Source organism: Pongo abelii, chromosome 5, assembly GCF_028885655.2.
Source record: "Pongo abelii isolate AG06213 chromosome 5, NHGRI_mPonAbe1-v2.0_pri, whole genome shotgun sequence".
Taxonomy (NCBI): domain Eukaryota; kingdom Metazoa; phylum Chordata; class Mammalia; order Primates; family Hominidae; genus Pongo; species Pongo abelii.
In genome coordinates, this window is record NC_071990.2 from 35379952 (window position 1) to 35406498 (window position 26547).

The window sequence follows — 26547 nt, forward strand, 5'->3', positions numbered from 1 at the left end:
GGAGTAATGCTTTACCCTTAATGAAAATAATGCTAGCACCTGGGTGTCTTGGCTGCTCAGCTCTATATGTTGAAAGGTACACATAGCCAGAGAGGGGAAAACTGAGGGCTTGCTGGCTTTTCAACTAGTTGAGAGCTGAAGTCATAGGGCTTGGCCTCAGCTGCAGCACAGGAAAAATGGAGGATTTCTTGCACTTAAGAAGTTTATTAGTGAATGGGTATGGGCCAGCTGGTGTTTACATGCTTGATCCCTACAGCCTTGGTGTACTGGCTGCAGGGCCTGGGATAGAAGCTCACTGTCTGCTGGTCACTGGTGATGTTACTCCAGGAAGATGATGAGCCTCCTCTTGGGTCCAGGGTACCAGGGCTCTGAGCCGATGCTATCAAACAGACTCCACTTTTGTTTCCAGTGCCTGGGCTGGGGAAATGAGGGTTTTTAGGATCTCAGTGTAGTAGGGACCAAACACCTGCTGATTATGATGTGTCAAGTTGACAAACTTTTGGCCCAGTTCTGCCAGTTCTGCTTCAATGAGAGTAAGGCCTCCAGGAAGGTCTAACAGAGACCGCTGCACACCAAGAACCAAACAGCATTTGAGAAACAAATGGATCCGCTGATCTGTGAGCAGGAAAAGACAGTGATGAGGGAAAAGGCAAACAGATTTCAGGGAGAAAACTCCCCCTGCACTCTACTCACCCATGTTCTAAGTTAACAGATATGTACCAACCTGTCCACTTACCTATAGATAATGAAATTTGTTTTGCTTGGAAAGGGGGCTGCTATCTTGCTCTCAAGGACAAATATAAAAAACTAGTGTGTTAGTAAATTTCAGACTATTCAAAAGATTGTTTAAGTAGCCATCAGTTAGATCCTAGTGAGTGTTTGACATAACAGGAGGAACTTAGACTGATCCTTCAGACGGCTAAGGTTAGGAGCAAGCTGGCCAAGTTCATGGCCTCCACTCCAGCATGAGGGTAGGAGATTCCCCACTATAGGAACATGTCTTCTAGCTAAATTCAGCATTAGTTTCTTGTTGGGAGATGGGGGAATGTCAGATTTCTTGGGTGCCATCAGAGAATGACCTGTAGGCCCAAGTGACTTAACCAGGTCGGCTGGACATATCCCACACCTAGAAGTCATGAATTTCTGGGTGCAAATCATCCTGAGAACCACAGTTGGTCTTTAAACTGAGACGGATATGATTTCAACCCAGCATTTTGAAAAAAATCAAGGCTAAACAATGACGTACCTAATGACCATGCTTCATGTTGTTAAAGGTTGGGGTTCCAGGGTTGGGATCTATCTCTTCCCTCACCATTCTTACTACCCCACAAGCATACTCACCAATAACACTGTGGACACAGTTCTCCTTCTTGGCAATGTTCTGGAGCTGTCCCATTAGAGATGCTGTATTGTCACTGCTTAGAGCAACAAGGCCCATATTCTTGAGGCTTTGATGGATTTCCTGAGATACCTGTTCACTCACAGTCATTATAGCTTCCTCAGGCCTAGACCATGAAAGCAAGCAAGCTGGTACCCACCAGGTAACCCTGGCATAGGCCCAGGGCCCAGCATGCTGTATACCAGATGCCAGGCTCACTTGAGGGAGAATGTCAGCCATCCTCTCCACCCCTAAACCCTAGCCCCTGGCAGGCTATAGGGCCCAGTGGGTAGGTACAATGTCCTCACTGTAACCCTCAAGACACCAGCTATTCTCTATATGTGGCGCTGTGTTCTACTTCTTAGCAAACAAGGTAAATGATAAAATCAACTCTGGAAAAGTGTTTAGTTGTGCTCTTGAATCCACTCAGCATTCTTTAGTCCCAGGGACTTTATTTCTATATATACATGTTTAAGACTTTCTTAGGCATTTTCCAGAATCATCTATCCCACCTCATCAGTTATAACTACAACCTGGCCTTCTGATTCCTCTTTTTCCTTTGGTGTGATGGCCTGCACACAGCGGGATGTTCAATAAATATTGCTGACCGACTGACCAAGTCCTGGATATATGTGATGATACCAGCCCACAGTCACTGCTCAGCTAGATAATGACCCTTTTGCAGCAAACTATCTTCCACGCCCTTTTTGGAAGAAAGGTTTTTTTTTGTTACAGCCTCATGACCACTTATGGAAAGAAACCAACAATCTTTGTAGATGGTTCCACAGGGCCTTTCTGTGGTTTGTGGTAGACAGTAAGCAATTGTTCATTACCTGCCTATGTTCTCTACTCTAAAAAATAACCATGCAGCTCACCTGGAGTGAAAGTCTTCCAACAAGGATTTGGTTATACGTTTCAGTTTATCTACAAATTGGGGTGAGCCAAACAAAACACTGCCAGAGAAACTACTGGCCACCAGCAAGACTGAGGCCATGATGGTTAACTGGTGCAACTGGGACTTCAGCTCCTGCAGCCGGGTTCTGTCCATCAGCAGGGTCTGGGAACCAGGGAAGAACAGGCTGTCAGGGGAAGTCCTGATGCAAGCCCTGAATACAAAACAAGGCAATGCCCCCAGACATTCCTACCTCAGGGAACTCTTCATTTTCAAGGTCCCAGAGAAGGAGGTTCAAGAAGCCCTGACACAGCACCATTGTGGGGCTGAGGGGCTCTGGGTTGTTGACTGCCTCACTGGGAGAGGGACCAGCCACACTGGAGGAGTCAGAAGTGTCTGGGCAAGTTGGAGGTGACATGGTGAGGTCTGCTGCTGCTTGGGTCAGCCATTTGGTGGTGTGATTAAGGAGACCTATGACAGGTAAGGGAGTGTGTAAGCATCTTTAGCATCTTCATCTCTGAGGCTTCAAGACCAAGGTTCTTTTCAAGATATACTCCTGATCAATAAATAAATGCTTTGAGGGTCTTTCTGTCTTAGATAAATGTTCCTTCTCCCTCCCCTCACCTAATAAGCAACTTTCTATTCCTAAAAAGAGATAGAGTACTCTCTAACATTATAAAAGTCAGACCCAAGGTAATACCTTTCCCACTCCTGCCCTCACATTATATACATACTAGGCTGCTTATTGAGGAGTTCCTGGAATTTAGCCCGTTCATACTGAATGGAATGTTCCTGCAGGTGGGGTTGAAGGCTCTGGATAGTGTAGTTCACCATGTCCATTTTCATCAGGCCCAGAACCTGGAAGATCCCTCTGACACAGGGGGAAAGAGAATATTTATACTAGTAAGCTAGAAACCCACCCAAGGAGTCATTAAATCACTGTATTTTAGAGTTAGGAGGGGCCTTAAGACTAATTTAGTCTTATCTCCTACATTTTCAGAAGATGACATGTGGCCCAGAACCCAATACCCAGGGTGAGTCAGTGGCAGAATTGGGAACAGCTAAGTCTCTGGACCTTGAAGCCTTCAGTCTAGATCTCCTTCACTATGGTCATTCTGTTGCTTCTTAAAAAGGGTAGTCAGTGGAAAGAAATACACCAGCATGCTAACAATTCTCTTCAGGAAGTAGGATTATAGGTGATGCTATTTCTGACTCATTGGACCAACTGCTTTTTTTTTTTTTTTTTTTTAACTTTCTGGGTCTTGGTTCCTAGAGCTGTGAAATATGGATGACCACTCATCACTGTCTCCTCATAGCGTGTGAACTGGAAGAAGAGAAAACCTGGGAAAGGGCCTGAGGGCTGGGCATGGTGGCACATGCCTGTAATCCCAGCACTTTGGGAGGCCGAGGTGGGTGAATCACCTGAGGTCAGGAGTTCGAGACCAGCCTGGCCAACATGGCGAAACTTTGTTTCTACTGAAAATACAAAAGTTAGCCAGGTGTGGTGGTGTGCACCTGTAATCCCAGCTACTCGGGAGGATGAGGCAGGAGAATCGCTTGAACCCAGGAGGCAGAGGTTGCAGTGAGCTGAGATCTCACCGCTGTACCTGGGCAACAAGAGTGAAACTCAGTTTCAAAAAAAAAAAAAAAGAAAGAAAAAAAAAAAAAAGAAAACCTGGGAAAGGCAAGTTTTAACTCCTTAAAAGAAAGAAGTATGTAGTGTCTTATGGTATTACAGAGGGGGGGCCCAATCAAGCTAAGGATAACCAAAAGGCCCTGTGGGGCCATCTTTGGAAAAGAAGAGTGAATTGACCAGAGGGGAGAAAAAGGGTGTTAGTCAGGTCTTTAGCAGGGAAGAGCTGGTCAAGACAATGGCTATAATCTAGGTCTGGCCCAGCTTTTCCTGGCTCAGGGGCTAAAGCAGGTTTTTGGGGGCAGTACCAAGTTTCATACCTCAGTAGCCAAACAGGATCCGTAATGTTTTCTAGTTTCTGCAGCGCTTCATCTCGAACTGGTGCACACAGCAAAGCCATCGTGTTGAGAACATACTTAGAGAGAGAGAGGACTTTCAGGGCCCCATGTTCTGCCTCCTGCTTGAGCAAGTCCATGTCCAGAGCTTCTTCAATCTCAATTCTCAGGCGGTTCTGGCGTGGTAATAGCAGTGATAGCAAGATCTGCCCAGGAAAGAAAGTCAAAGGAGTTGATCTGTTTAGATCCCCAAACTTTATCCAATGGGCAACACCTTTGGCTAAAGACATACCAGCCTATGTTTTTTAAGGATCAAGAAGTTGGGTCCCTAAATTTCCCATGGAATATTATTTATCTTTGTTTAGAGGCCAATGATAATTCAAGGATCAAGGGGATCAATTACAGGAATAGTGTATCATTTTCTAGGCAGAATGAGATATAGAGATGAATAAAATCAAGGAGTGTGGTAAAAAGACATACAGGGTACAACAAATATAAAATACCCACCATCACATGGTGATGAGGTCTCTTAACTTTAAAAGGGAGGCATTTTTTAGATTATTTTACTTCAAAGGGCAAGGATGAAATAGGCATAGGAGCTGTTGCAAGTCACTGAAATAGCCTATTAACCCCCAAAATAAGTTCGTGGTAAACAGGGACTCTTATTCATCCCCTGCCTCTGTAACACATAGGACATGGTGGGGGCCTAGGGTATAGGATTCAATGAATATTTAATTGAATAGAATATGGTGTTGTCATAGCAAGATCTCAACTGTTTACCTTCATGTTAAACAAATAAAATCAAAGTTGCTCTATACTATCTACTTTAATTGCCAAACTCTGCCAGTTACCAATTTGGAGCCTCTCAGCTCCAAATCTACCCTTCAGTGCCTACTCTACAAAAATGGAGCTGAGCCCTTGAATTATTTTTCCTTTGCTAGCTGGCACAATGTTAGATTTTGTCTAAAGAGGGTGGTAAAAAGAAACTGCAAGAGAAAAGGGCCTTCCTTCTTGGCTCTGGTATGCTCCTCTCAGCAAGCTCCTGCATTGTGGAAGCTTCTTTGTTCAAATTACTGCATGGTTTCTGCCTCTTGATTGGACTCTGACTGGTAAAAAGTTGGTACCATGAGTGAGGTTTGATGACCAGCAAGTTTCAAGTACTTTAGATGCCTTAAACACATGCAAACTTGAGGATAGCAGATGATCTCCACAAAAATTCAGGGGCCTGTCACCTCAGTATAGTTTCTAGAGTTTCAGTGTTCAGGAGCTTTTCAAGTGATACCCTCCAAGGTGAAGGACAAATTGCTGTACCTGAACCACCCACCATTAAAAAAAAAGGCATAACGCTTAGTAGGCCTTTTAGAATTTTTTTTTCTTTTGAGACAGAGTTTCAATCTGTTGCTCAGGCTGAAGTGCAGTGGCATGATCATGGCCTCCAACTCTTGAGCCCAAGTGATCCTCCCACCTCAGCCTCCTGAGTAGCTAGGATTACAGGCACATGTCACCATGTCCAGCTTAGTTTTCTTTCTTTCTTTCTTTTTTTTTTTTTTTTTTTGGAGAGGCAGGGTCTCACTATGTTGCCAGGCTGGCCTCAAATTCCTGGTCTCAAGCTATCCTCCTGCCTTGGCCTCCCAAAGTGCTGGGATTATAATCATAAGCCACTACACCTGGTCCTCCTTTTTGGATTCTTTTGAGACAGATTCTCACTCTGTTGCCCAGGCTGGAGTGTAGTAGCATGATCACAGCTCACTGCAGCCTCAACCTCCTGGGCTCAAGTGATCCTCCCACCTCAACCTCCTAAGTAGCTGGAACTACAGGTATGACCACCATGCCCAGCTAATTAAAAAGATTTTTTTTTTTTCTAGAGATGGAGGTCTCGCTGTGTTGTCCATGCTTGTCTTGAACTCTTGGGCTCAAGCAACTTACCCTCCTTGGCCTCTCAAAGTGCTAGAATTACAGGCCTGAGCCACCACAGCCAGCCCCTTTTTGGATTTTTGAAGCAACATGCACCACATCTGTGTTTGCTACTTTGACATTCATTTGAGTGATTCTGATTTATTTAGAATCACTCAAGGTTACCCATATGTCGTGGGGGATGGGGGAGTGCTAACTAACTAGAGCAAGAGTAGGCTCTGCAGCAAGTTTAGACTATAGTACAAGCCACTCTACCATTTGGGCCTTATGGTCCTGCAGATCCAATGACACTTTAAGTGTCCATAGCAAATAAGGGTGCTGTACAGAATGTCTTGCATGCACCAATAAGAGAACCACACATGGACCTTTAGGAATTGGGAGCAAATCTATTCCTTCTTTACTGATAATTATTCACCTTTTGAGAAACTTCCTGGGCCTTGGTAGAAAGTAAACACCTTACTATAGAACACTGGGTAACCATGTGGCCTAAGCTTCCCATCAGGAACTAGGTATTGTCTAACTTACGTAGCTACAAGACTGGACATGCACAGCAGCAATCTATTATCAAATGAAAATGGCTTATAAGAGACCAAGCATATACTGGTAATAAGAACAGATACACAGACCAAAAGAATAGAGAGCTGATAAATAAAACCTGGATATATATGGTCAAATGATTTTCAACAACAATGCCAAGAACCAATGGGGAAAGGACAGTCTTTTCAACAAATGGTGCTGGGAAAACAGGATATCCACATGCAAAAGAACAAAGTTGGACCTTTACCTTACCCCCATATAAAAATATTAATTCAGTTGTGCACATGTACCCTAAAACTTAAAGTATAATAAAAAATATATATATATTAATTCAAAATGGTAGTGGCTCATGTCTCTAATCCCAGCACTTTGGGAGGTCGAGGCAGGCGGATCACCTGAGGTCAGGAGTTTGAGACCAGCCTGGGCAAAATGGTGAAACCCTGTCTCTACTAAAAATACTAAAAATTAGCAGGGCGTGATAGTGCACACTTGTAATCCAGCTACTACTTGGGAGGCTGAGGTGAGAGAATAGCTTGAACTGGGGAGGCAGAGATTGCAGTCAGCCAAGATCGCACCATTGCACTCCAGCCTGGGTGACAGAGCAAGACTCTGTCTCAAAAAAAAAAAAAAAAAAAAGAAAAAAGAAAAAAAGGACCTAAACATAAGAGCTAAAACTACAAAACTCTTAGGAAAAAACATAGGTGTAAATATTCATGATCTAGGATTTGGCAGGATTTGACACCAAAAGCATAAAATTCAATAAAAGACAATCCAATTTAAAAATGGACAAAGTACCTGAGATAAACATTTCTTTGAAGAATATGTACAAATAGCCAACAAACACATGAATAGATGCTCAATATCACTAGCCATTAAGAGAAATGCAAGTCAATGAGATAACACTTCACACCCATTAGAATGGCCATTACCAATAATGGAAAACAGCAAATGCTGGCAAGGATGTGGAGAAATTGGAACCCTGGTACATTGCTGGTAGGAATATAAAATGGTGTGGCTACAACAGAAAACAGTTTGGCAGTTCCTCAAAAAGTTAAACATAGAATTACCATAGGATCCAGCAATTCCAACTTTAGGTATATACCCAGAAAAATTAAAAGCAGGGACTCAAATATATACTTGTACACAATGTTTACAGCAGCATTATTTACAACAGCCAAAAGGCATAAAGAACCTAAACGTCCATCAACGGATGTATGAACAAAATGTATTCTATCCATATAATAAGAATATTATTCAGCCATAAAAAGGAATTACATTCTGATATATGCTACAATATGGATGAACCTTTAAAACATTACACTAAGTTAAACAAGTCCAAAACTAAAAGGACAAATATTGTATTCCATTTATAAGTACCTAGAGTAGTCAAATTCATAGAGACAGAAAGTACAGGTGCTAGTGGGAGAGGGGAAAGGGAAATTATTCTTTAATGAGTACAAAATTTCTGTTAGGGAAGATTCAAAAGTTCTGGAAATGGATAGTGGTGATGGTTATATTGTAAATATACTTAATGCCAGTGAATTGTAACACTAAAAAATAGTAAATTTTGTTATGAATATTTTGCCACAACAAAAACAAATCCTAAAAAAAATTAAATAAATTTTTAAAGCCCCCAATATGGCCCATTCCCCAGGGAGGATCAGCCAGCCATCTTATGGTAGATGATTTCACTGGACCTCTAACAGTTTAGAGAGGGCGAGATTCATCCTTACTGGGATAGACACATATTCTGGATATGGAGCTGTCTTCCCTGTTTGCCATGCTTCTGTCAGTACCAGCATCCACATAATCACAGAATGCCTTATCAGCTGTCCTGGGTCTTTGCCTACTCCATTGCATTGCATCTGCTCAAGGAACTCATTTCACAGCAAATGAAATGCAGTGAATTCATACCTACTAAATTAACTGGTCTGACCAAAAAGCTTTCACTGAGAATCAGCTGGCCCTAACTAAAAAGTAGAATGGCTTATTTTAGACTCAATTACAGCATTAGGTGAGCAACAATACCTGAAAGGAAGGGAATTGGTCTTACAGGATACAATATACGCTTTGAATCAAAGACTAATTTTTTTTTTTTTTTTTTTTTTTTTGAGACAGGGTTTTGCTCTGTTGCCCAGGCTGGGGCACAGTGATACAATCATGGCTCACTGCAACCTCTGCCTCCCAGGCTCAAGCAATCCTTCCATGTCAGTCTCCTGAGTAGCTGGGAATACAGGCATGTACCACCATACCTGGTTAATTTTTCTATTTTTTTGTAGAGATAGGTTTCACCACATTGCCCAAGCTGGCCTCAAATTCCTAGACTCGAGCATTCTGACCACCTCAGCCTCCCAGAGTGTTGAGATTACAGGTGTGAGCCACTGTGCCTTCAAAGACCATTCTATGATGCTGTCCCCTAATGCCAGAATACATGTGGTCCAGGAATCAAGCAGCAGAAGTAGAACTGCTTCCTCTTACTAGCACACCTGATAATCGACTTGCAGGATTTTTGTTTCCCATCCTGCCAACTTTTGAGGTCTGCTAATTTGTGTGAAATACTTGCATTGGTTCCAGTGAAACAGAAGATGAAACTGGCCATTGGGGGCTCCTTATACCACTGAACCAAAAGGGTAAAAAAAGGAGTTACTGTACTGGATGCAGTACTTCCTCCTGAGTACCAATGAGAAATTGGATTGTGGCCACACCATGGGGGTAAGAAAGACTATGCCTGAAACTCAGGAGATTCTCTGAGTTGCCTCTTAGTACTTCCAAGCTCAATATTAAAGGTTAATGGAAAACCACAGCAAACAAAGCAAAATGTCTCAGACTCTTTGGCAATGAAGGTTTGGGTCACTAAACCAGATAAAGAACCCCAACTAGCTGAAGTTCTGGCCAAGGACAAGGGAAATATGGAATGAATGAATAGTGGAAGAAGGAAGCCATAGATAACAACTATAGCCTTATGACCAGTTATGGAAACAAGGACTATAAATTTTATCTTTGTTATTATATGTATGTTTATTTATATATGCCAACATTTTGTTCTTCCTCTTTCTTTCCATTGTTATTTTATATACAAGTTGTTAGAAGTTAATTTTATGATTTAGCCTTTAGGTAACAGAATATTTAGTGAAACTGGCTGAATTTGAGGAGAGGCCAGTGATGGATACAATAACTATTTGGGCCATGTCTCCTCATTTGCGGGGGAGGATAAATAATAAGTAGCTATCTGTCTTGTAAGAGTTCTTTTCAGGAATTCAAATGTGTATAGAAGAGTGCATGTGGAAACTGAGTAGCCAAAGGGGTGGACTGTGCCATTTATCAATATATTGCCTCACAGAGCCGAATCCACTGTTCTTTGCTCTGTGAAAATGGAACTAAGTCCTTTCCATATCTTTCCTTTGCCAGATAGCACACTTTAAGCTTCACCGGCAGAAGGTGTTATTTAGTTTTCTGTGCTGTATAACATACTGCCATAATCCTAGCAGCTTATAACAACACACATTTATTATCTCAGTTACTGTGGGTCAGAAGTACATATGCAGTTTAGCTGGGTCCTCTGTTCAGGGTCTCACAAGCCTGCCAGCAAAGTGTTAGCTGGGCTGCATTCTCATTTGGAAACATGACTGGGGAAGATTCTGTTTCCAAGCTCATTCAGATTGTTGGCAGAATTCATTTCCTCACAACTGTACACTTGAGGGCCCCAGCTTCTTACTGGCTATTGTCTGGATGCTAACCCCAGGTCCTAGAAGCCACCTGCAGCTCCTTGCTATGTGGCCCTCTCGATAGGCAGTTCACAACACAGCTGTTTGCTTCTTCAGGGCCAGCAGGCGAATCTCTCCCTCCAGTCTCCTAAGACAGAGTATTACATGATGAAATGTAATCATGGGAGTTATATCCCATCACTTTTGCCGTACTGCTTAGAAGTTGCAAATCTCATCCACTCAAGGGGAGAAGATTATACAAGGGTGCAGAACATTGTGGGTCACCTTACGGTATGTCTGCCACATACTAGAAAGACATTGCAAAGGCAAGAGCTTTTATTCCTGGTTCTGGTATGTTCACTCGGCAGGCTCCTACAGTACTTGGCTCCTGCAGCATGAATAGCTTCTCCAGTGCTTGGCTCCTGCAGTGCACTGTGGTCAGCAGCATACATAGGCCAGTAACTTCTCATGGCATAGCTATGCCCTCTCAAATGAGGTCCTTGGTTGGCCTCTCTCAGCCCTAAGGGTATGATAGATGCCCTTTTATCTGATATTCAAGGATTCTTTAGTTTTCCTTACTCTTACTAGCCAAGCCCTCATTTCTCCTATTCTGTTACAATAATTTTTATATTAAACCCTCCCTGCTAAAATTACTGTATGATTTCTGTCTATTGCTTAGTCTCTGACTGATTCATGGACCATGTTCAGTTAAGATTTGCTAGCCACTGACACTCCAATGAGCTAGAGATGTCTAGAAACTTTACATTTACAAATGGAAGGTCACTCACCTCTTTAATTTCTTTCAGAAGTTCAAGAGCACAACTGAAGTCAGGGGGAGTTGCTGATAGTTGCTCTTTAAGATGGTCCCAAAAGGCATTGTGCACTGTCTCCTTGACCTTGCCTTCCAGACTATAAGAGGGTTAAATGAGCAGATTACTCTCTCAACCCAAAAACAGTTACAGCGTCATAACCTCCTAAACCCCAAACTGAATTTGATATGGTAAAAGGCCATTATAATAACAGGGAAAGGCCAGGAACTATGTTGGAACTGCAGCAGAGTTGAACAAGCTAGGGTTAGATTTGTATTTCAAGGGCAATGGCAAAACCTCTCAGAAGGGCTCCTTATGGTTCCAGAGCAGCCCTCTCTCTGCAGTAGAAAGAACCCTGAATGGAGAGAAGTCAGGCTGACTTTTAGCACTGACTGTGCATCTAGCCTAGATATGTAACTTGATTTCCATTTGTGTATACACACAGCATTGAGCTAAATGATCTTTCATTTTCTTATACTCCTGAAATCTAGGAAAAGATATTGCTTCTTTGAAAATACCAAAGGTCCACAGATATTTCCAAATCAGCTTATCTAAAACTAAATTCATTATCTTCCTCCTCCAAACCTGCTCCTCTTGTATTCCCAATTTCAGTGGCACTACCATCTATATAGTAATGGAAGCCAGAAAGAAGTCTTTTTTTTCACCTTGAAAAAAATACAAGGAGCAAAGGAAATTTGTTTTATTTTATTTTTTGAGACAGGGTCTCACTCTGTTGCTCAGGTTGGAATGCGATGGCACAATCAAGGCTCACTGAAGCCTCAACCTCCCAGGCGCAAGCAAACCTCTTGCCCCTGCCTCCTGAGTAGCTGGGACCACAGGCATGAGCCACCGTGCCAGCTAATTTTTTTTTTTATTTTTAGTAGAGATGGGGGTCCCGCTATGTTGCTGGGGCTGGTCTTGAACTCCAGGGCTCAAGAAATCCACTTGCCTCTGCCTTCCAAAGTGCTGAGATTACAGACATGAGCCACTGCACCCAGCCAAGGCAATTCAATTTAGAAATGAGAGTCTTTCAACAAATGAGAGTCTTTCAACTAGATATCTAAATACAAAAAAATAAAGAATCTAAACACAAGCCTTAAACCCTTCACAAAAGTTAATTCAAAATGGATCACAGACCTACTTGTAAAATACAAAACTGTAAAACTTGTAGAAGATAACATAGGAGGAAATCTAGGTAACCTTGAGTTTGGTGATGACCTTTTAGATACAATGCCAAAAACATAATCCACAAAAGAAAAAATTGCTAAGTTGGACTTCATTAAAATTAAAAACTTCTGCTCTGTGAAAGACACTGTTAAGAGAACAAAAAAACAAGACACACACTAGGAAACAATCTTTGAAAAATACATATCTGATAAGGATATGTATCCAAAACATACAAAGAACTCTTAAAACGCAACAATAAGAAAATGAACAACCATTAAAAAATAGGCCAAAGACCCTAACAGACATCTCACCAAAGAGGATGTTCAGATGGCAAATAAGTATATGAGAAGACACTCAACATCATTTGTCATTTGGGAGTTGCAAATTAAAACAAAAAGAAAAAAAAAGACGCCGCTATATGACACCTATTAGAATGGCCAAAATCAGAAAACTGACAACACTAATGGCTGACCAGGATATAGAGAAATAGGAACTCACATTCACTGCTGGTCAGATGTAAATGGTACCAGTTTGGAAGGCAGCTGGGCAGTTTCTTACAAAAGTAAATATACTCTTATATATGATCTGGCTATCACGCTCCTGGGTATATACCAAAATGAGATGAAAGCTTATGTTCACACGAAAATCTGCACGCAAATGTTTATAGCAGCTTTATTCATAAGTGCCAAAACTTAGAAGCAACAAAAATGTCCTTCAACTGATAAATAAACTGTCCATAAAATGGAATATCATTCAATGATAAAAAAATGGTTTGGGAGGCTGAGGCAGGTGGATCACTTGAGGTCAGGGGTTCAAGACCAGCCTGGCCAACATGGTGAAAACCCATCTCTACTAAAAATACAAAAATTAGCTGGGTGTAGTGGTGTATGCCTGTAATCCCAGCTACTCAGGAGGCTGAGGCAGGAGAATCGCTTGAACCCAGGAGGCAGAGGTTGCAGTGAGCCAAGATTGCGCCACTACACTCCAGCCTGGGCAACAGAGCGAGACTCCATCTCAAAACAAAAAGAAGGCCGGGCGCGGTGGCTCATGCCTGTAATCCCAGCACTTTGGGAGGCCGAGGCAGGCGATCACTTGAGGCCAGGAGTTCAAGACCAGCCTGGCCAATATGGCGAAACCCCGTCTCTACTAAAAATACAAATATTAGCAGGGCGTGGTGGCACATGCCTATAATCCCAGCTACTCCGGAGGCTGAGGCAAGAGAATCACTTGAAACCGAGAGGCGGAGGTTGCAGCTGAGATTGTGCCACTGCACTCCAGCCTGGGTGACACAGCAAAACTCCATCTCAAAAACAAACAAACAAACAAAAAAACACAACGAAAAAGAAAAGAAAAATAAGCCATCAAGCCACAAAAAAACATAAAGGAAACTTAAATGAAATTACTAAGTGAAACAACTAATCGGAACAGGGTCCATACTGTATGATTCCAACAATATGACTTCCTGGAAAAGTCCTCCTGAGCAGTGGGGTTTACAGCTGCCTCATTTTTTAAAAATGTTTAGTACAGACAGAGTTTTGCCATGTTGGCCAGGCTGGTCTCCAACTCCTAGCTGCAAGTGATCCACTCACCTCGGCCTCCCAAAGTGCTGGGATTACAGGGATGAACCACTGTGCCCGGCCCCCTTCTACCATCATCTCTTACAATTAACTAGTCTCCCTGCCTCTAGTCTTGTTCCTTTATAATCTGTTTTCCACACTGCCACCAATTCACTCTAAAAACAATGCTTTTTCTAAGATGCCATATTCAACATGATGTAATGCTTATTTAAAGTCCTTTGGGGGCTCCCCCATCACCGGCAAGATAAATGGCTTATGTTACCTTATATCATACTGCTCTGGCCTCTCTTTCCAATATGTTTTCTTCTACCTTGTAACACCTTGTGTTCAGCCATTGCAAGTCGCTTGTAAAGAACATACCTTGTTCTACCACCATTCTCTGCCTCTGACATGTTGTCACCACTACCTGGTGCAACCTTTTGCACTGAGACCACCTGGAAAGCACTTATTCAACATCCAAGACTCAAGTCTTCATAGGCCTAACCTTCCTCTGTAGGCAAATCTTCCCTGATCTTCCACAGGTAGCTGAACACTCTCATTAAACTCTATATATGCATAGCTACAAGTGAACTTATCAGTCTAATCAGTCATTTTCTATTATTCAACTGTCTCCCCTACAAAAGCTTCTTGACAGCAAAAACTGCCTTATCTGTATCTCTATCCCTAGCACCCAGCATTTTGCCTGTGACATAATAAGGACTCAATAAATGCCTGGTAAATGAATATCTGAGAACGAAATTTCCCTTAGGAACCTACAATTGTAATTAACATCATCCTATGAACCTAAGGTAAAGCCAACTGCCAATAATGAGTAACCTCAAACAATTTCAGCCTTTTCCCCAACATAATTTTTTATATCACCATACTCGGAAACCCAGTTCTGAATACTACTATTTCTCCGGCTTCATTTCTCCCTCTCTCGTTTCTTCTACCTGCCATACCCCTCTATCCCTCCATATGCCTGCAACTCCCTCACCACCACCCTATCACAGACCTTATTCTCCCAGTTTCAGTTTTCTCTCCTCCCCTGTGAGCAACAAACATATCTAAACAGTGAGAGAGAAGCTGAGAGACCTGAGTTTGGTGAAAACCTGTTCCCAGAGTTGTGCCTGGCATGGAAACTTGCTAACATCAGTCAAGAACAAATGAAAGGAGCATGAAGACCAGAGGAGCAACATGTGATGGAGAAAGGCCCTTTAGTAACAGATACCCCACAGTGGCCCTCTGACAAAAGCATTTAAGGATGCAAATGAATCACGAGTTGTTATTATTTGTCTTTTGGTGGAAAATTAGAACAATTTTATTTTTCAATTGTTCTTTCTTTTCTCAGCCTCATCTGTGATACAATATTTACAATCTTTTTTTTCAGAGACAGAGTCTTGCTCTGTTGCCTGGGCTGGAGTGCAGTAGCACTGTCACAGCTTACTGCAGCCTTGACCTCCCAGGCTCAAGTAATCCTTCCACCCCAGTCTCCTGCATAGCTAGGACTACTGGTGTGCACCATCACATCTTGCTAATTTAAAAAAATTTTTTTTTTTTTTGTAGAGACGAGGTCTCACTATGTTGCCTAGGTTAGTCTTGAACTCTTGACCTCAAGCGATCCTCCCACCTCAGCCTCCCAAAGTGCTGGGATTACAGGCATGAGCCACTGTGCCTGACCAAGAATTGTTTTAAAATATAAAATCTGGGCCTGGTGCGGTGGCTCACGCCTGTAATCCTGGCACTTTGGGAGGCCAAGGCAGGTGGATCACGAGGTCAAGAGATCAAGACCATCCCGGCCAACATGATAAAACCCCACCTCTGCTAAAAATACAAAAATTAACTGGGCATGGTGGCGCGCACCTGTAGTCCCAGATACTCGGGAGGCTGAGGCAAGAGAAATGCTTGAACCCGGGAGGCTGAGGTTGCAGCGAGCTGAGATCGCGCCACTGCATATCCCAGCTTGGTGACAAAGCGAGATTTCATCTCAGAAAAAAAAAAAAAAAATCTGACACTGAAATTTACCCACTTAATTGTCAATAAACCAGCAGAGCCAATTCAATTCATACTTAACTGAATGGTTCTTCTTTATCACAATGTCAATATAACTAAGAATAATAAAAATAAAGCCTGATGTGGGTATGGAAGTATTCTTTATCAACAGAGTTCAGATTTTGATAAATAAGCTGAGTTATGAAGCTGGGGGAAAAAAATCCCAAGAGTCAAAACACCACTAACAGAAAATCTTTTATCTGTGCCTGTTTAGTAGGAAGCCACTTAAAAGGGTAGCTAATAGGAGCTATATGGTAGGCAACTGACAAGATGACCCCAAAGATATCTGCTTCCTGATACAGTCATCCCTTGGTATCCAAGAGGGATTGGTTCCAGGATCCCCCTCGGAAATTCACGGATGCTCAAGTCCCTGATACAAAATGGCATAGTATCGCATATAACCTATGCACATCCACCCATAAGCTTTTTTTTTTTTTTTTTTTTTTTTTGGTTTTGTTTTGTTTTGAGATGGGAGTCTCGCTCTGTCACCAGGCTGGAGTGCAGTGGTGTGATCTTGGCTCACTGCAACCTCTGCCTCCTGGGTTCAAGCGATTCTCCTGCCTCAGCCTCCCGAGTAGCTGGGACTACAGGCTCGCACCACCATGCCCGGCTAATTTTTGTATTCTCAGTAGAGACAGGGTTTCACCATGTTGGCCAGGATGGTCTTGATCTCTTGACCTCGCGATCCACCCGCCTTTGCCTCCCAAAGTGCTAGGATTACAGGCGTGAGCCACTGCGCCTGGCCCCATAAACTTTAAATCATCCCTAGATTACTTAAATATCTAATTCAATGTAAATGTTATGTAAGTAGTTGTTATACCATATTGGTTTTAAATTTTGTATTATTTTGTGTTTTTTCATTATTATTTTTTATTTTTCTAATATTTTCTATATGCAGTTGGTTGAATCCACGGGATGCAGAGCCCACAGATATAAGGGCCAACTGTATTCACATCTTTGTGGAAACCTCTCCCCTTGAGGGTGGGCAGGATCTAATAACTCATTTATAGCAAACAGAATGTAGCAGAAGCGGGCTGGGTACAGTGGCTCACGCCTGTAATCCCAGCACTTTGGGAGGCCGAGGCAGATCACCTGAGGTTGGGTTTTGGAGACCAGACTGACCAACATGGAGAAACCTCATCTCTACTAAAAATACAAAATTAGCTAGGCGTGGTGGTGCATGCCTGTAATCCCAGCCACTTGGGAGGCTGAGGCAGGATAATTGCTTGAACCCGGGAGGCAGAGGTTGCAGTGAGCCGAGATCGCGCCATTGCACTCCAGCCTGGGCAACAAGAACAAAACTCCGTCTCAAAAAAAAAAAAAAAAAAAATGTAGCAGAAACAATGGGATGTCACTTCTGAGATTAGGTAACAAAAAGACTGGCTTCTGTCATGGGCACCATCTCTCACACACACTCTTGTTCTCTCCCTTGGAGGAAAGCCAGCTGCCATGTTTAGTATATATATATATATATACCATGTTTAGTATATAATATATAGTATATTATATATAGCTGCCCTATAGTAAATTCCGTGTGGCAAATTGAGGGAGCCTCTGGCCAAGAGTCAGCAGACTGACTACAACCCATGAGAGACTATAAGCCTGAGGTATACAGTTAAACCATGCCCATATCTCTCATCCACAGAAACTGTGACATAATGAATATTATTTTGCTGGGCACAGTGGCTCATGCCTGTAATCCCAGCACTTTGGGAAGCTGAGGCAGGAGGACTGCTTGAGCCTAGGAGTTCAAGACAACCCTGGGCAACACAGTGAGACCCCATCTCTAAAAAAAAAAAAAAAAAAAAAATCGAAAAATGAGGTAGGAGGATCACTTGAGCCCAGGAGGTGGAGTCTGCAGTGAGCCATGACCACACTACTGCATAACTGCCTAGGTAACAGAGTGAGACCTTGCCTCCAAAAAAATAAAAACAACCAAAATGGAAAAATGAAATGTTATTTTAAGCTGGTAAAATTTGGGGTAATTTGTTAGGCAGCAACAGATAGTACTACAGGCTGCTTCCTCCAAGTTTGTCAGAGATCTGAAATCCACCCTATTTATTCCAACAAGTGTTGCTTTGGTTTATTTGCTGGCTAAGTAACATTTGCTTCTTGGCCTTCTTTGGTACTAATGATTACAACTTAGTACTCTTCTGTTTAAGTTGTTGAGACCTCTCAAGTTTAAATACTGATTGTATCATTAAATAAAAATGCTTCAAGTCTGATCTGAAGCCATCAGTGCTAAGTACCTAAGCCAGGATGAGCAACATGAAGAAAGAAGAAGAGTCTATACCTGCTTGGAGGTAAAACCTTCTCTTCCATGTAGTAATCACAATTCATCCCAATCTTGTTGCTCAGCTTGGAAACTTCATTAACGGTTTCTGTCAGACCTGTGACAGAAAGAACTGATGGTGGACAACAATGAGCCCATGCAAGTCTGAATTTCTATTTTATTCAGAGATTCACTCAATCTAGTAGGCCCCAAATTTAGATTAATCAAACTGGTCTTACACAGACTCACCCAACTATTCTAGTGATTTATGTTTTCTGCACTCTATGCCCCACGACAGTGTTAGAAACTTTCAGAATAGTAGTCTAACACTGGGGGAAGGTAGGACAAATAGCTAGTTTATAAAAAAAGCAGGAAGTGAAACAGATGAAAAACTTTTCTCTTAAAAAGTAAAATCATATTTATAGCAGCAAGGAAACAATAATTTGAAATTTGCAAAAATAAACATTTATCTAAGTATTAAGGTTCCACGTTCCTTTTCCTGCCTCTGATGCTATACATGATGAAAGCTAAACTCTCCCTACAGATAATACTCAGATGTTACTGAATAGTGCCAAAGTCATTTGGTCTTCTAAAGCGGTAGTTCTCAGATTTTAGGAATTCACAGACTAATAAAATTTCTGAAAATATTTTAAGCAACTGAAAACAACTTGCCAACTTTTTGTTTTGCCTAGTATGGACAGTGAAACAAGCAAATAAAAATCATCTACCACCACCAAAATCATCATTTCATCAAAGAAAAGATAGCTTAACCTCTGAAAAAAACCAGAAAGGAAATATTGTCAAAATAAACAGCAGTCCCTTAAATCGAATTAACTTTAGGAAAACTCATTACAATACCTTTATGATTTCATTTCACTAAATATTGCTAAGAATTTTGTCACAGACCAGCATGAGTATTTGGCAACCACTGTTCTAAGTTTTTAGTGCAGACCTATAGTACAGCTGATAACATTCACATATAATAGGTATATATGGTAGTTACGATGATTACTTGGTGTATAAAATGAAGCTGTATACAATAAATCATATTTTATCACTCTCTTTCGATGCAGCGTCATGATTTTTCACAAAAAATTATTTGGCTCCAAGATGTGGAGGAGATGTAGATGAACAAAGATTGGCCACGAGTTGATCATTGTTGAAGCTGGATGATGGATAAATGGGGGCTCATTGTATTAGTCATTCTATTTCATAAATGTGTAATTTTTCTATAGTAAAAAAGATTTGAAAATGTAAAAAGGAAAAATAAGGTTACTGTAGAAAAGTTACATAGGAGAATGCCCCTGTTCTTAGATACATGATGAAATATTTAGAGGTAGTCATGACTTTGTATTTCACCCCAGTTAAAATGGCTTTTATCCAAAACTTAGGCAATAACAAATGCTGGTGAGATGTGGAGGAAAGGGAACCCTCATACACTGTTGGTGGGAATGTAAATTAGTACAGCCACTATGGAGAATAGTTTGGAGGTTCCTCAAACACCTAAAAATAGAGCTACCATATGATCCAGCAATCCCACTGTTGGGTATATACCCAAAAGAAAGGAAATCAATCTATCGAAGAGATATCTGCACTCCCATGTTTATTTCAGCACTATTTATGATAGCCAAGATTTGGAAGCAACCTGTGTCCATCAACAGACAAATGGTAGATATACACAATGGAGTGCTATTCAGCCAAAAACAAAAAAGCAACACGAGATCTTGTTATCTGCAACAACGCAGATGGAACAGGAGGTCATTATGTTAAGTGAATTAAGCCAGGCACAGAAAGACAAACTTCACATGTTCTCACTTATTTGTGGGAGCTAAAAATTAAAACAATTGAACTCATGTAGATAGAGAATAGAATGATAGATAACCAGAGGCTGGGAAGGGTAGTTGGGTGGGGGGTTGGGAGGTTGCAGGGAAGCACAGATGGTTAATGGGTACAAAAAATAGAATGAATAAGATCTAGTATTTGAGAGAACAGGATGACTGTAGTCAACAATAATTTAGTTGCACATTTTAAAATAACTAAAAGAGTATAATTGGATTGTTTGTAACACAAAGGATAAATCCTTGAGATGATGTATACCACATTTACCCTGATGTGATTATTACACATTGTATGCCTGTATCAAAATATCCCATATACCTGATAAATATACATACCTACTATGTACCCACAAAAATTTAAAAATTAAAAGAAGACAAGGCCGGGTGCTGTGGCTCTTGCCTATAATCCCAGCACTTTGGGAGGCTAAGGCAGGCGGATCACCTGAGGTCAGGAGTTCGAGAACAGCCTGGCCAACATGGTGAAACCCGTCTCTCCTAAAAATACAAAAATTAGCTGGGCATGGTGGCACATGCTTATAATCCCAGCTACTCAGGAGGCTAAGGCAGGAGAATCGCTTGAACCCAGGAGGTGGAGGTTGCAGTGAGCCGAGATCGCACCATTGCACTCCAGCCTGGATGACAGAGACTCCGTCTCAAAAAACAGCTAGTTTATTTAAAAAACCCATCAACAACAACAAAAATTAAAAGAAGTCATGAAGTTGTAATTTTAAAAGGCAGGAGGGGGAAATACAGGGAGAGAGAAAAAGCAGTATGGCAGAATATTAACACTGTGGGCATTCACTGTATTATTTTTTACTTTTCAGCAGACTTAGGATATTTAAAAATAAAAAGTTAAGGGGATTGTAGACCTTTACCAAAAATCCACTGAGTCCCTGCTTAGGTAAACATGAAGGTGAACTGGACCTTAAGTGGATGCTTGAGGTTCCCTTTATTTCTGCAGCCTCTCTGAAATTTTTAGTTCCAGCCAAAATGGCAAAACACAATCAAATATGTAAACAGACTCACTGCTAATTCACTAATGCTAAATGAGAGCTAAGAGAAAATCTTCAGAAGGGGATTGAACTACAGCAGCTTATTGAGGGACGGAGGGAAATATACACAGAAACACTTTCCAACTACAACAAATCAAATTTCATAGCCTGCCTTGATAAGACTTCTGTTGCTCAAAAGTTACACAGCACTAAGCAATTCCAAAACAGCTCTAAAATTCAGGAATGAGGAGAGCTCAAAGAGAAATTAGAGATAAAATTTAACCGAAATAGATTTTAAAAATCCAGATCCCAAGGACAAAGACATTTTCAAGTAATATAACAACCAAGTCAACCTAATACACAAAATTTCAAATTTTTAAAAAAGGAATTTGATTATTCATTTTACTGAGAGTTGTTTTATATATGGACTTATTTAAATAGACACCTCAAAAACTTAAATTGTATGTACAAAAAAATGGATTTTTCATCCTACATCAGGTTCATAGCTGTTGAAAATGCCCCCAATATGCCTTTTGGTGCCATTCAGTTAACCAGCAGCGACCCCATGTGGCCACAAGAGAAACCAATCTAATTCAGCCGCAAAGTCTCAATCTAATTTTTCGCATTTCAATAGTCAAGAATTTTATCTCGAGTTGTTGCACACGGACAGCTCTTCAGTTTGATGACCAGTTACGTTCTCTGGAGATTAAGAGAAATACAGCATGAGTCCCAGTGAGACTGGACCTACCACGAAGCGCGGAGAAGATCTTGTGCCCCAATAAGAACACAAAAGAACACCCACCACAGAACCGAGCTAGAGACTGGGCCCAGGACACTACTATTTCTTGAGTCAGCAAAGCGCTGAGAAAACCCAATTTCCGTCTGGGATCATTTGGGTTCTTTAAAATCAATCCCAGATCTATCTGCCAATCCCCCCTACATATTCAAAATACAATACAAAAGAGGGCTTTGAACCGACTCAGTCTCAAATCTTGTCAGATTCAAGTAATCACGCTTGGGTCACTTCTTTCTCTAGAACCAAAAACTCTTTGAAGACCTCTGCCCTCGGGCCTGTAAGTAAAGGCTGGTGGGGGAGAAACGGAGGACAAACAAGAGAGGGATAGTGAAGAAAGAAAACGGGGGATGGGGGGGCCTGCGGACCCCCCCCACACTAAGCACCCCCTAGGGGGCCACAGGGACTGCCGAGCTGGACCTACAGGGAGGGGGGTCCTCGGGGCCGCTCTTGTCTTCCTGGGGGGGGTCCTGAGGTTTCGGGCTTACAGGACCTGCCCTCTGAGTCGTCAGGGTCCTTCGGGGGCACACTCTCCTCGACGTCTGGCATTTTGCTGATGGTATCTGGGTGAGGGAGAAAGGCGTGTTGCTGGCGTCGGGGAAGGGGCCTCCCCAATTGCCAAGGGGGTCCCTGGGGGCGGCGGGAAGGGGGGTAGCGGCCTCAGGGTCTTGGGGGTGCTGAGGGGCAGACGGGCAAAGGAGCGTGGAGGAGCGGAAGTCGAGAGTGAGACAGAAGTGGAGCGCTGGGGGGCAACGAGGAAACTAAGGCCACAGAAGCCCAGCGCAGTGCGGACCGCGTAGGAAAGCCCCTTCCTTCGCGGCGAGGTGCCCCCCTCGCCCGAAACGCCGGCCCAGGCCCGCCTCCGGCTTCCAGGCCGTCACCTCTTCTTCACCTCCTCACCTCCTCCTCCCCCGCCGCGGGTCATCCACTGGCGTCCGCTCGGGGGCCTCGCGGCCTGGCGGCCTGGACCGTACCACCCTGGCGGAGCGGCGGGTTGGGGCGGCGCGCGGTGGGAGAGGCCGGGGTCTGAGAACAAACCGCCGCGGTCGCCGGGGCAACGGGGCGGGGCACGTGCCCCCCGCCAGGGCCGGAAGCGGCAGGCTCGTGGGTCCCTCCTGAGCTCGAAGCCAACCAGGCCTCGAGCGGCTCGCTGTGGCCGGTTCATGCCGGTCAGCTCCTGCCCCTCGAGAAGGATGGCCTGGAACTGCTGAGACGAGGCCAGAGCATGCACGGGGCTTTTCTTCAGGCTGTTTGGACAGCCGAGAAGCCGAGCCACACCCAGAAGGGTTGTTTCACAGCGTGTCCTCCGCCACCGCCGCAGGGGCGCAGGGGCCGCGCTCTTTCCTCACATGTGGGAGAAGCAGAAGAGCCGCCAGGGCTGGGGCCAGGCTCTGCCCACTGGGGTCTCCGCCTGTGGTCGCCCTGCGCCTCCTGGGCTCTAGCCCTTGCCTGTCTTGACTCTAAGTCTACTGTGCCGCCCTTGCAGTGATGTGAAGACCTGGAGTGCCCCTGCCTGAGAAAATAGAAAGGAAGCGTTTCCTCTTCACCTGCTCCCGTCCCTCTTTATTACTCTGTCATGACTTCTTACCATAAAAGTGTACAGTAACAAAACAAAAGATGAAAGTATTACGGTAAGAATCCGGGCGCGGTGGCTGACACCTGAGTCTAGCGGATCTCCTGTCAGGAGTTGGAGTCCAGCCTGGCCAACATGGTGAAACCCCGACTCTACTAAAAATACAAAAATTAGCCAGGCGTGGTGGCGGGCGCCTGCATTCCCAGCTATTCGGGAGGCTGAGGCAGAGAATTGCTTGAACCCGGGAGGCAGATTGCAGTGAGCGAGATCGCGCCACTGCACTCCAGCCCGGGCGACAGAGCGAGACTCTGTCTCCAAGAAAAAAAAAAAAGAAAGAAACTCTGCGTTGAATTAGTTCTTAACTTTGCCTTGGCCGGGCTCAGTGGCTCACACTTGTAATCCTAGCATTTTGGGAGGCCGAGGCAGGTGAATCACCTGAGATCAAGGAGTTCGAGACCAGCCTGGCCAACATGGCGAAACCCCATCTCTACTAAAAACGACAAAAAATTAGCTGGGCGTGGTTGCAGACGCCTGTAATCCCAGCGACTCGGGAGGCCGAGGCAGGAGAATCTCTTGAATCTGGGAGGCCGTGGTTGCAGTGAGCTGAGATTGTGCCACTGCACTCCAGCCTGGGCAACAGAGCGAGACGCTGTCTCAAAAAAACAAAACAAGGCCGGGCGCGGTGGCTCAAGCCTGTAATCCCAGGGCTTTGGGAGGCCGAGGCGGGTGGATCACCTGAGGTCAGGAGTTTGAGACCAGCCTGACCAACATGGAGAAACCCCGTCTCTACTAAAAATACAAAATTAGCTGGGCGTGGTGGCTCATGCCTGTAATCCCAGCTACTCAATAACCCGGTTCTCCAGGCTGCGGCAGGAGAACCGCTTAAACCTGGGAGGCAGAGGTTGCGGTGAGCCGAGATCACGCCATTGCACTCCAGACTGGGCAACAAGAGCAAAACTCCGTCTCAAAAAACAAAAACAAAAACAACCTTTGCCTTGTTAGTGTGGAGTGTGGATGTTTCTTGCACAACTCTTGGGTTTGGAGGGGGAAAATTATAAAGACACCCAAGAGCATTTGTGCTTAAAAAAAGTCCATTCCACCTTGAGGTCCAGGCATATACCAGGGGAGTGGCCTAGCCAAGTTACTGTTTATCCAGAGCATCTCAGACTCATCCATACCAAACCCACCCCTTCCTCCTCCTCGACCTCTCCTGCTATTTCCCTCAGGGATGCCAACTGTGAAGCAGGCCAGCCTTCACCCTAAAACCACCAGAAGTGGGAGGAAGTTGCATGATGACTTCAGCAAAGAGTTCAATGAAATATGATGCTTCCTTATTACATAGGGAGATATTTAGGCTGGGTTATTGATTTCTCTTTAAAAATGCAAATCGGGAATTCCATTTGGCATTTTTACTTCTGGGAGAAAGTTTCCAGAATACCAGTTCGTTTCCCCCACAAAAATTGCATTGCTGTAAAACTCCCTACTGATGTCTGAAATTCCTCTAACAATTCTTTCATATATGTTAAATTGTCTATTTAAGTATTCTCTTAATATTCAAATTGTCTGGGAGGGTCAGTGGGAAGAAATAGCAGTCCAGGAGCACATGGTAGTGGGGGGGGGGGGGCGGTGGGGGAGGGTGGAGAGTGGGGAGGGGACCGAAGCCAGAAGAGTTGGGAAAGGAGGTAGCAGAGAAAGACAAAATTAGTTTTCCCAGGGTCAGCCCAGGTACAGCATTTCATGATCTTTATCATTAACAGTCATCAGAACCAACCAAGCGAAAGTTAGAGGTTGAGGGGAGTAGAAAGATCAAGTAAGAGATATGCACTTCTTCCCTTTGGGGTCTTAGTTAATTGATTTCTGTGTAATGATTTACAGAATGCTTTTACATCACAGATCTATATGCTCTGCACACAATCTCATTCAGTAGGCAAGGCAGGTGTTATATTGGACTGTTTGAAAGGTGAACAAGCTGGGGATCAAAGAGGTTTCAGAGAGTAACCAAAAGTCACACAGTAAGCAAGGTCTTGACTCTTGATCAGATACTGTTTCTTAATTCACACCACCTCAACTCTGGTATCTATTGTGTACACAATAAAATATAACAGATAATGGCATGGTAAGTACCAGGGCCGGGGCTATGAACAAGAAGTGCTACCTGAGGACTGAGAAAGGGTGAAAGATCTTGCTGGTGTTTGGGTCAGTTCAAGCCTAGCCTTTAGCCAGGGTCCTCAGTAAGATTCTGTAACTCGGCTGGGCTCGGTGGCTCACGCCTGTAATCCTAGCATTTTGGGAGGCCGAGGCAGGCAGATTATCTAAGGTCAGGAGTTCAAGACCAGCCTGGCCAACATGGTGAAACCCCGTCTCTATTAAAATACAAGAATTAGCTGGGCATGGTGGCGGGCGCCTGTAATCCAAGCTACTCAGGAGGCTGAGGCAGAAGAATCGCTTAAACCCAGGAGGCGGAGGTTTCAGTGAGCTGAGATCGTGCCACTGCACTCCAGCCTGGGCAGCTGAGCGAGACTCTTGTCTAAAAAAAACAAAACGCTCTTGGAAGCGAAGGCGGGTGGGGATCACTTGACGCCAAGAGTTTGAGGCCAGGAGTTTGAGACCAGCCTCGGCAACACAGCAAGACCCTGTAAAAAAAAAAAAAAAAAAAAAAAAATTATCTAACTCATTTGGTCTTTGGCTTATGTTAGGCCTGGCTCTCCCTCAACCTCAGGACCCTCTTTAAACTCTTCTAATGGGTGAAACTGAAGTTTCTACATATGTCCATTATTTAGCAGGAATGCCCCTCCTGGATAACTTCACACCTTTGCCCTATTAAAGTGCATATACCTCAAATGACCCATAATGCAAGTATTTCCAAGCAACCCAAGAACAGAAGAGAAGCCCTGTTTCCTCTTACACTGAAGTATGACCAAAGTTGTCCAGCCCAGGGTTCCCTTTTTCTACCAAGATGTTGTATGACTTTTCTATTCATAATACATCCATTTGTTTTAACACTAAAGTCTATTTCCCTTCCTCAATTTTTTTTTTTTTTTTTGAGATAGGGGCTCACTTGGTCCCCCAGGCTGGAGTGCAGTGGTACAATCTTGGCTCACT

The 26547-nt window shown here is 43.4% G+C and overlaps 1 protein-coding gene across 1 annotated transcript; it reads right to left on the reverse strand.

Annotated features, from left to right (window-relative positions):
- Positions 1–184: 184 nt before the first annotated feature.
- On the reverse strand, positions 185–24440 carry TCP11 (t-complex 11). The gene is given in 11 exon segments (XM_009241775.4): positions 185–615; positions 1342–1505; positions 2254–2435; positions 2524–2741; positions 3005–3141; positions 4224–4444; positions 11182–11302; positions 18271–18367; positions 22297–22339; positions 22341–22435; positions 22773–24440. Coding segments are annotated over 11 exon segments (1776 nt in total). The 5' UTR covers positions 23038–24440; the 3' UTR covers positions 185–382.
- Between the last annotated feature and the right edge of the window lie 2107 nt (positions 24441–26547).